Here is a 10,937-nt window from a genome sequence, read left to right as displayed (position 1 = left end):
TATTGATACCAGCTTTAAGGAAATCCATCAGAAAACCCTTAAACAACAGTAAAGCAGAGAGTAGAATTAAAAAGAAAAATTAACTTACAGTAGTTGAGCATCATGATTGACAGCTGAACTTTAGTGACAGTGTATGGAGACACCGCCCCCTAGTGAATCTCTATTTAAACTCTGTGCTTTATAAACTCTCAGTAATATCAGTTGTTTTTTTTATTTTTTGTAGCATTTTATTGATTTCCAAGCCCATGTGTTTGTGTGTGTTCAGACAAGGAGGAGGTGCAGAGGAAGAGGCAGAAGACGTTGCCGAACTTCCAGGACTTCAGCGGTCATGGAGGAGGGGGGCTGTACCGAGGAGGAGGAGGAGGAGGAGGAGGAGGAGGGGGAGGAGGAGGAGGAGGAGGGGGGCCTGGAGGAGGAGGAGGAGGAGGTACAGTCAGAAAATGAATAGATGGCCTTGAAAGAACTTGATTTTCTAATTAAAATATAACACCCAAATTTACCGATATGCCTCAGCTTTCTGGATCAACACTTCCCATCCTGAGGAAAACCCCAGAATTGAGATTTAATGTTGATTTCACCAGAACTTCTTGACTTGATAAGATCAAAAACATTACAGTGTCTACTTTGAACCAATTTCACATTTTATCCCAAAACGTGGCAGTTTTGAGGTCTTGAATCTCCCCAAACAAGACCTTTAAAAGTCCTTGAACTTGATGTCCGTAGGAGTGCAGGAACCCTGAGTCACGTCCGGTCAGATTAAAAGTATAAAATGAGTGTTTTAAAAATCCTGGCTCCACATTACACATTACATCACATTATGGGTTCCTGTTAAATGTACGAGTCATCTCCAGACTTTTGATTACAACATACTTCTGCTTTTGAAGACAGAATCATCTTTGTTTCCAAATATTAACAGATGAAATTCAGATGGCATTTATTTTTTTTGTGCAACAGCTTAGTCATAAACGCTTTAAAGAGCAACAGAGCACACAGCAAATGTAAAGAAACGAGGTTTGGAAGAAGAGAATAATACTGAATAATAGACATGTTGATCGTTAAATTATACGGTTATACAGTCACTAATATCAATAATATGATTAATAATCAAATGTGTCTCGGCCAATCAAACTGAGGACCGGAAACATACATTTTCGAATAATCCTTTACAGCCTGTTTCAGCTGGGGGTCTGGGTGCGTTTGATTTGTCCTCCAGGTTACTTCCAGGGCTTCTCTACCTACAACTATGGAACAGGAGGAGGAGGAGGAGGAGGAGGAGGAGGAGGAGGAGCAGGTTTCACCACAGGATACTCAGCCGGGCTGGGAGGAGGAGGAGGAGGAGGAGGAGGAGGAGGAGGCATCAAACACGGTGAGGAATCATCTGCTGTTCACATCTAATAGAGACTACAGCTGTCCTGCTGTGTAGGTGTGTGTGTGTGTGTGTGTGTGTGTGTGTGCACCTGTGCTGCTAATGTTTCAGCAGTAATTACTCTGTCCTGTCTGACAACACTCAGAGTATCGGTTCCCACTATCTGTAACGCAACACACACTCTCTCTCTCTCTCACACACACACACACACACACACACACACTCAGGTAGAGCCAGGTCAGCAACTCAGGACAGATCTGGTCCAGCCCTGGTTCCTCACCAGTTCAAGCTCAAGTTCATGTATTTGTACGGCCCTTTATCACTGCCTGTCTCAAAGGACTTTACAGAGAATGAGCCTAACTAGATCTAACAATCAGCCATAGAACAGAATGACAGGATAAACATCAGGAAGAGCAAGACACAAAAAAGCAAATTACATAACAGCCACCTAATCGACACGGCCGAACCTACCTGACGCCACCAGCCTTAGATCCTCAGAGCATGCAAGGAAAAACTCCTAAGAAAAAACCTCGTTAGGAAAAATAAATGTTATACAGCTTGTGCGAGCCGAGGCACAGAGGGATCCCACACCGGGACGCTGAGTGGGGAAGAGGTGCCGGGACAAACAGTGACAAGAACATGGACAATAACAGTGACATGAAAACTAGATGAGGCAGAGAGAGGCAACATACAGCAGAGAGAAGGGATGAGCGCTAAAAACCTTGATATCCTGTCCATGAATATCGCAAACTGGAGAGGGGTCAGGGGGCGCCCCTGCCGGAGTCCGCTGCCCATCTTGAATGAGCTCGACTTGATGCCAAGAATACAAACACAGCTCTCAGTGTGAGTGTCCCGGGACTGAACGGGCTCACAGCAGCGACCCAGCAGCCCGTGCTGCCACAGCGCCATCCACAGGATATTTTGGGGAATGCAGTCGTAGGCCTTCTCCAAGTCCACAAAGTACTCTGAACTGTCAGGTGTTACGCCCAAACACCAGTCAGAGTTTTCCTCTCCACATCTCGCCGTCTCATTGAGGCGACGCTCTTGTCCATCGGGTCAAACTCCAGCTGTGCAGCAGTCTAGAGCAGATGTAATGTTATGTTAATGTTAATGTTAATGTTAATGTTAATGTTGACATTGTGTTGAAGCCTCTCAGGATGGAGCAGCAGAGGACAGCGGAGATGACGGCGATCCAGACGACGATGCAGCGTCGGGGGCCGTGCCGCGAGCCTCGGCCCAGCCAGCAGGCCTGGATCTGGGGGAGAAGGCTGAGGACCAAGGAGGCAGCGTGGAGCTAGAACCAGACAGAGGTTAGGGCTGAACGATTTTGAAAAAATATCTAATTGCGATTATTTTGACTGATATTGCAATTGCGATACGATTTGCGATATTAGAGGGAATGATAATTTTTACATCATTAGTCTCATTTTCATTGAAAAACGTATTGAAATGATTATGGTGTGATTTTTGCGGGGATCTGTACCAAACAAAGATGTTTTCTGTAGTCTGTAGAATATGATGTGTAGGCCAGGACATCTCTGCAGCACGACAATATTTAATTTAAAATGGTATTTTGACACACATTTTACCTTTAACAAATATTGTGCCTCTTGCGATTTGAAAATTGCAGTAGGCCATATTGCGATTTCGATAAAATTTCGATTAATTGTTCAGCCCTAACAGAGGTACTGATCTACTGCCTCTATTATAGACACTGTATTCACCTGTGAGCAGTGGACTCAGGGAACAGGGTGTCTGCAGCTCCTGGAAATGTTTTTAAGTGTATTATCTAAACTCAAGGACCCGTTCTAAGTCTTAAATTCAGTCGAAGAGCACTTAAAAATGCTTGTTGGTTGTTTGTTTCTTGGTGTCTATTTCTCTGGTGAAAAATCAGCCCAATTACAGAGTCATAAGTGTTATATTCTACTTTTCATTTTCATATTTATTCCAGCTGCAGAATTGGTGTTAATTAAATTTTAACTGCCATTAAAAATGTCTTAACAAGTCCTAAATTTAACTTGATGAAACTTGCAGACACATTGCAGTATCGGCTATCTGGTTTATATTTATAACACACACACACACACACATACACTCACATGCACACACACACACACACACACACACACACACACACACATATTTGTGAGTACCGATCCAGTGCTTTTACTGACCGTTCAGGGTGAGAGATGTGATGCTCTCTTCTCTATTAAAGTGATTTTACATGTGTAGGAAATTAAGAAGTTGCTCTGTGTGTGTGTGTGTGTGTGTCAGTGTGTGAGGTGGATGCCAGGCTGGTGGAGGCAGCAGGCCGGCAGGTGGAGGCTCTCTTCCAGTTCTGTGTCACAGGAGATTCAGCCTACCTGCTGGCTCCACAGTGTCCCCTGATGACCGCCCAGGACGAGGACGGAGACACGTCAGTACACACACACACACACACACACACACACACACACACACAAACTACACAATTCTCAAATTTTCTCTCTCACAAACTTTAAAAGGGCTTCAAAATGTAAAAAAATTTAAATAAAAAAAAAAAAGCCTATTTGAAGGATTTTATTCATGTCTTTGTTTTTGGAAGTCTCTTCATTCAGCAGTATCTGCCAATTCATTTTTGTCCCAAAGCAGTATATAGGTTCCCTTACCTGTATGATTTGTGAGATTTACTGAAAATTAAATTAATAAATCACAGAAAAAGCTTTGGAAGTCCCAAAACCTTCAATCCACCAATCTGTATATCTGTCAGTATTAGACGTGAATCTTTCTGTTTGTCTTTTGCTTTCTTTCTTTCTTTCTTTCTTTCTTTCTTTCTGTCTGTCATTCTGTCTCCGCCCCCCCCCCCCCCCCCAGTGGTCTCCACCTAGCGGTCCTCCACAGCCAGCAGGAAGCTCTGAAGAGTCTGACTCAGGTTCTGTCTGCTCTGCTGGGGGAGGAGGTGCTCAACATGAGGAACCACCTCTACCAGGTAACCAGCACTGACTAGTACTAGTACAGTATTACACTACCAGGTAAATTGTACTAACTAGTACCTGCTAGTACTACTATTACACTACCAGGTAACTTGTACACTCTAACTATAGGTCACTATCAGCTCCACCAGTTAACTAATATTAACTAGTATACTAGAACTTACCAGGTAATGAGTACTAACTAGTCCACCTTTACTCTAACAGGTATTTAATACTAAGGGCCTGTGTCCACCAAAGTGTTTTTCCCAGCTGAGAACGCCGGGCGCTCTGCTGAGAGGAAGCACAGGACTTTGATTAAATTCTGATTTTTATGAAATATTTGCAGAAGTAACAGTTCTGAAGTCGTAGGATATGACGGTTGTTCCTTGCGGTGTTTGTCCCGCCCCTCCTCCACTGTGATTGGACAGCTAGGTAAAAAGTCACAGGCACAAGTTGAAAAAACATTTTTCAACTTTTTCAACTGACCATAAACAAAACGCTAAGCAGAAAAAAAATCAGCGCCTAGTCCCACTGCTGGTGTTTTTAGAAGAGTGTAAAACCAGTGTGAAGCCATTGAAAACAATGTTCTGTGTTCACCTCAGTCAATAAGGAAAGCAAATAAAACCTGCAGGAATGTAAACTACAGAAAAAAGAAAACTAAAATGTTTCGGTTTGCGTAAAAAAATAGAAGACTAGTCAGATTTATAGTGATTTTATATGATACACAAATTCAGAAAAACATCAAGCTGTGTGTGTGTGCCTCCCTCTCTCCATGTATCCCAGACTCCTTTGCACCTGGCTGTGATCACGCAGCAGAAAGAGGCGGTGGAAGCGCTCCTATTGGCCGGGGCCGACGCCACTCTGACGGATCGCCACGGCAACACGGCGCTGCACCTGGCCGCCCAGCAGGAAGGAGGAGGGATGATCCACTTCCTGTTACAACACAAACAGCTGAGAGAGCTGCTGGACCTGCCCAACACCGCAGGTACACACCCACACACACATGCACACACACACACACTGAGACACACACACACACACACTGAGACACACACACACACACACTGAGACACACACAGAGACACACACACACACACACACTTAAACACTCATGCAGATACACACACACAGACTGTCATGTTTGGTTGCTGTGCGGTAACGTCTCTCCATCTGTTGCCATGGTTACCAGGTCTGTGTGCGCTCCACCTGGCGGTTCTGTCCAATCGGCTGCCTTCCCTCAGGGAGCTGCTGGAGGGCGGGGCCTGTGTGGAGGTTCAGGAGCGCAGCAGCGGACGGACCGCCCTCCACCTCGCCACCGAGAGCGACAACGTGTCGCTGGCCGGCTGCCTGCTGCTGGAGGTGAACTGGGAGGACTGGGTAGACTGGGTATACTGGGTATACTGGGTATACTGGGTATACTGGGAGGACTGGGTATACTGGGAGGACTGGGTATACTGGGTATACTGGGTATACTGGGTATACTGGGAGGACTGGGTATACTGGGTATACTGGGAGGACTGGGTATACTGGGTATACTGGGAGGACTGGGTATACTGGGAGGACTGGGTATACTAGGAATACTGGGAATACTGGTACTGCTGCTGGATGTACTGGTTATAATGACACTTCTACTGGTTTTACTGGTTATACTGGTACTGGTTATATTGGTTGCACTGGTTATACTGGTTGCACTGGTTATACTGCCACTGGTTATACTGGTAGCACTGGTTATACTGCCACTGGTTATACTGGTTGCACTGGTTATACTGGCACTGGTTATACTGCTACTGGTTGTACTGGTACTGGTTGTACTGGTTGTACTGGTACTGACGGTGTGTTGGTTTTGTCCTCAGGGAAATGCCAGAGTGGACTGCTGCACCTTTAATGGCTCCACCCCTCTCCACATCGCGGCGGGGCGGGGCTCCGTCAAGCTGACCGCTCTGCTGGTCGCTGCAGGTACGAGACGACCGCCTCCACCTCCACAGACAGGACACACACACTCCGTCTGGAGGCTTGACTGTGTGTGTGTGTGTGTGTGTGTGTGTGCAGGTGCAGACCCTCATAAGGAGAACTTTGAGCCGCTGTTCTTCAGGGAGGAGTGCTGTGGGAGTGAAGAGGAGAAGGAGGAGGAGGAGGATGAAGGCTACATCCCAGGAACCACTCCTCTCAACATGGCCGCCACGCCGCAGGTAGACAGCTGCTTCCCTCCAGCTGCTTCCCTCCAGCTGCTTCCCTCCAGCTGTTTCCCTCCAGCTGTTTCCCTCCAGCTGTTTCCCTCCAGCTGTTTCCCTCCAGCTGTTTCCCTCCAGCTGCTTCCCTCCAGCTGCTTCCCTCCAGCTGTTTCCCTCCAGCTGTTTCCCTCCAGCTGTTTCCCTCCAGCTGCTTCCCTCCAGCTGTTTCCCTCCAGCTGCTTCCCTCCAGCTGTTTCCCTCCAGCTGCTTCCCTCCAGCTGTTTCCCTCCAGCTGCTTCCCTCCAGCTGTTTCCCTCCAGCTGTTTCCCTCCAGCTGTTTCCCTCCAGCTGTTTCCCTCCAGCTGCTTCCCTCCAGCTGCTTCCCTCCAGCTGCTTCCCTCCAGCTGTTTCCCTCCAGCTGTTTCCCTCCAGCTGTTTCCCTCCAGCTGCTTCCCTCCAGCTGTTTCCCTCCAGCTGCTTCCCTCCAGCTGTTTCCCTCCAGCTGCTTCCCTCCAGCTGTTTCCCTCCAGCTGTTTCCCTCCAGCTGTTTCCCTCCAGCTCACCTCAGGGTTCACTTTCTGTCTTTTCTCCTGAGAACATTTCCTTCACTATTTTATGTGCTTTGAATCCACTAAAAAGAGCTACATGCTTAAAACTGTATTAGTATTACTATTAGTATTAGTTGAATAGTAGCTGTAGTAGTAGTAGCAACAATAGTAGTAGTAGGAATGGTGGCAGTAATAGTTGTTGCAGTAGTAGCATTATTAATATCAGTAATAGTACAGCTAGTAGTGGTAGTAACAGTAATAGTAGCAGTAGTAGTTGTAGTAGTAATAGTAGTAGTAGTAGTAGTAGTAGTAGTAGTAGTGGCAGTAACAGTAGTAGCAGTAGTAGTAGTAGTGGCAGTAACAGTAACAGTAGTAGTAGTAGTAGTAGTAGTACTAGTAGTAGTAGTGGCAGTAACAGTAACAGTAGTAGTAGTAGTAGTACCAGTAGTAGTAGTGGCAGTAACAGTAACAGTAGTAGTAGTAGTAGTAGTACTAGTAGTAGTAGTGGCAGTAACAGTAGTAGTAGTAGTAGTGTGTTAATAGTAGTTTGGATACACTCTGTCTCTGTCTGTTTGTGCCAAGAAGTTATTTTAGGAAGGAGAAGCTGCAACAGTCTGGCTTCCTGCCAGAGTCTGACTGACCTGCAGACTGTTTCACTGTTTCACCGTGTCACTGTTTCACTGTTTCACCGTGTCACTGTTTCACTGTTTCACTGTTTCACCGCTTCACCGTGTCACTGTTTCACCGTTTCACTGTTTCACCGTTTCACCGTGTCACCGTTTCACTGTTTCACCGCTTCACCGTTTCACTGTGTCACTGTTTCACTGTTTCACTGCTTCACTGTGTCACTGTTTCACTGCTTCACTGTTTCACTGCTTCACTGCTTCACTGCGTCACTGTTTCACTGCTTCACTGTGTCACTGTTTCACTGCTTCACTGCTTCACTGCGTCACTGTTTCACTGTGTCACTGCTTCACTGTGTCACTGTTTCACTGCTTCACTGCTTCACTGTGTCACTGTTTCACTGCTTCACTGTTTCACTGCTTCACTGTGTCACTGTTTCACTGCTTCACTGCTTCACTGTGTCACTGTTTCACTGTCACTGTGTCACTGTTTCACTGCTTCACTGTTTCACTGCTTCACTGTGTCACTGTTTCACTGTTTCACTGCTTCACTGCTTCACTGTGTCACTGTTTCACTGTTTCACTGCTTCACTGCTTCACTGTGTCACTGTTTCACTGCTTCACTGTTTCACTGCTTCACTGTGTCACTGTTTCACTGCTTCACTGCTTCACTGTGTCACTGTTTCACTGTCACTGTGTCACTGTTTCACTGCTTCACTGTTTCACTGCTTCACTGTGTCACTGTTTCACTGTTTCACTGCTTCACTGCTTCACTGTGTCACTGTTTCACTGTTTCACTGCTTCACTGCTTCACTGTCACTGTTTCACTGTGTCACTGTTTCACCGTGTCACTGTTTCACTGTTTCACCGTGTCACTGTTTCACTGTTTCACCGTGTCACTGTTTCACTGTGTCACCAGCCAGCCAGATGTTCAGAGTAGAGTCCGACTCGACTGACTTGACAGACAGTCAGTGAGCAGTGTGTGTCTGTAGTAATCTCCCATTCTGATAAATGTCATGTATGAATCTGTTGGTCTCCAGTTCTGGTTGTGCAGAGACATGAGACACTTTTCATCCTGTTTCCCTGTCTGTCTGTACATGGTGTGTGTGTGTGTGTGTGTGCGTGTGTGTGTGTGTGTGTGTGTGTGTGTGTGTGTGTGTGATTCCAGGTGTTGGAGCTTCTGAACGGTAAAGAGTACGAACCAAAACCCTCCAACAGATCCTACATCCCTCCTCAAGGTGAGATCACATCCCTAAAACCATCAGACAGCCCACAGGAGGTGATGTCACTCTGACTGAAGCTGTGTGTGTGTGTGTGTGTGTGTGTGTGTGTGTGTGTGTGTGTGTGTGTGTGTGGTGTGTGTGTGTGAGAGCAGCTGTGTGGAAACCTGATGTGGATCTTAGTGGAAAGAGGAAGGTCATCACTGCGGTTATCACATGGCAGCGTTCCCTTTGGTCCTGGAATATTGAGAGGTTTATTCCAGACAGGGAATATCAGGGAATTTAACAAATGGGTCAGAATCTGTTTTCATTGCATTTAGATGATTTTCAGATTGGAAAACAACAACAAACCAGGAAGGAAGAAGGGACAGTTTTAGGTCATGGAAGCACTCTGAATTAGTTTTGGAAAGTCCTGGAAATGTTCAGTTGTCTTCCAAATCACATCTAACAAGAAAAATCTGATCAAATGTGAACAGCAGTCAGTTCAGATCTTCCATCGGAGGCTGAAGTTCAACTTTTTAAGAAAAACCTCACAAAATATCTTTCCTTCCTTCTCTCCTTCTCTCTGATTCTGTTTCTTTCCCAAGAAATCTACTCTTGCATGATCACTGTTATAATGCTGTCTTTCCCTGTGTGTGTGTGTGTGTGTGTGTGTGTGTGTGTGTGTGTGTGTGTGTGTGTGTGTGTGTGTGTGTGAGAGCAGGTGACCTGGCGGGGCTGTGTGTGGAGGTGAAGCGGGCGCTGTGTGACGCTCTGGAGGGCGAGGGCTGCTGGGAGAGCCTGGCTCACAGTCTGGGCCTCGGCATCCTGAACTCCGCCTTCAGACTGAGCCCCTCCCCCGCCGCCACTCTGCTGGACAGCTACGAGGTACGCACACACACACACACACACACACGCACAAGCATATGCACACACACAGAGGAACACACACACACACACACAAGCATATGCACACACACAGAGGAACACACACATACATACAAGCATAGACACACACGTACAAAGAAGCATCCACACAAAACCTTGCACGCAAACACACACACACGCACACACCTTCATACTCTCACACACACACACACACACACACACACACACACACACACATACATAGAGAACATAAAACTTCTCAATGTTGATTAATCTTTCCAAAGTTCAACCTGCATTTCCAGTCCTGATCTTCCTGTTAGACTCCGCCCCTCAGAGCCCCCCCACCCCTCTCTGACCCCCTGAACTTGACCCTTGACCCTGACAGAGTGTGTGTGTGTGTGTGTGTGTGTGTGTGTGCTGCAGGTGTCAGGCGGGACAGTGAGGGATCTGTTATCTGGTCTGAGGTCAGTAGGGAACTGCAGTGCGCTGAGCGTCCTGCAGGAGGAGCTGCAGCGCCTGCAGGAGGAGACAGACGTGATGATGGGTGAGCACAGACCGGCTGATGCTTTTCTTTAATCTGTTTATTGTTTTTATGGGAAGTATAAAACAATAACGTCAAGAATACATACTGTATATATTCAGTTGTACTCTTTTTCCACCTCCCCACCCCCCACTCCGCCCTGCATCACTTTACATGATAATGAAAATAATAAAAGAAAAGAAAATCAAAGTTGTAGTTGTATTAAAGTGAAATCAGTTACATATAAGAACTAGGAAACATGAAAAACATGTATAAAAAATAAATGAATTAGTCCATGGGTGGTAATTGTGTGAATAATTAAATTGGGAAACTAATAACAGCCTGAATGTACATATGAAAAAATAGTAATAATATAAGTGTAGTTACCATAAGTTATGATACTTATTTTACTTTTACCCACACTCTGTCCATAAGCAGAGTTTGGCACCACAGCAATATTAAAAGTAAAAATTACTTATTAGGTACTTCAGCATATTATAAACAATTATCGACTATTTTCTGTCACTAATTCGCTCTTCTGACCTTTATCCAACACAGTCTGACAAATTTGAAAAGATGAAATCTAGAGAAATGAATTTGTAGGGTTCAGATGTCTTATATGAATTAGTAAATAAATACTAAACACTCATGTTGTTCAGTCACTCCTGGAT

General features: G+C 45.6%; 1 protein-coding gene across 1 annotated transcript in view; it reads left to right on the top strand.

Moving 5' to 3' along the window:
• Positions 1–10,937, top strand: part of nfkb1 (nuclear factor of kappa light polypeptide gene enhancer in B-cells 1) — a 47,049-nt gene that overhangs the window by 34,814 nt on the left and 1,298 nt on the right. The window contains exons 12-23 of the mRNA XM_078289149.1: positions 266–427; positions 1,214–1,366; positions 2,515–2,676; positions 3,641–3,782; positions 4,220–4,334; positions 5,101–5,302; positions 5,507–5,676; positions 6,171–6,273; positions 6,367–6,506; positions 8,828–8,897; positions 9,583–9,746; positions 10,170–10,290. Coding sequence (XP_078145275.1) covers positions 266–427; positions 1,214–1,366; positions 2,515–2,676; positions 3,641–3,782; positions 4,220–4,334; positions 5,101–5,302; positions 5,507–5,676; positions 6,171–6,273; positions 6,367–6,506; positions 8,828–8,897; positions 9,583–9,746; positions 10,170–10,290 — 1,704 coding nt within the window. The remainder of the gene's footprint in view (positions 1–265; positions 428–1,213; positions 1,367–2,514; positions 2,677–3,640; positions 3,783–4,219; positions 4,335–5,100; positions 5,303–5,506; positions 5,677–6,170; positions 6,274–6,366; positions 6,507–8,827; positions 8,898–9,582; positions 9,747–10,169; positions 10,291–10,937) is intronic.

The sequence above is a fragment of the Centroberyx gerrardi genome, chromosome 16 (genome assembly GCF_048128805.1).
Source record: "Centroberyx gerrardi isolate f3 chromosome 16, fCenGer3.hap1.cur.20231027, whole genome shotgun sequence".
In the NCBI taxonomy this organism is placed as follows: Eukaryota; Metazoa; Chordata; class Actinopteri; order Beryciformes; family Berycidae; genus Centroberyx; species Centroberyx gerrardi.
Note: the sequence above shows the minus strand (reverse complement) of the source record. Positions and strands in the feature narration are given on the sequence as shown.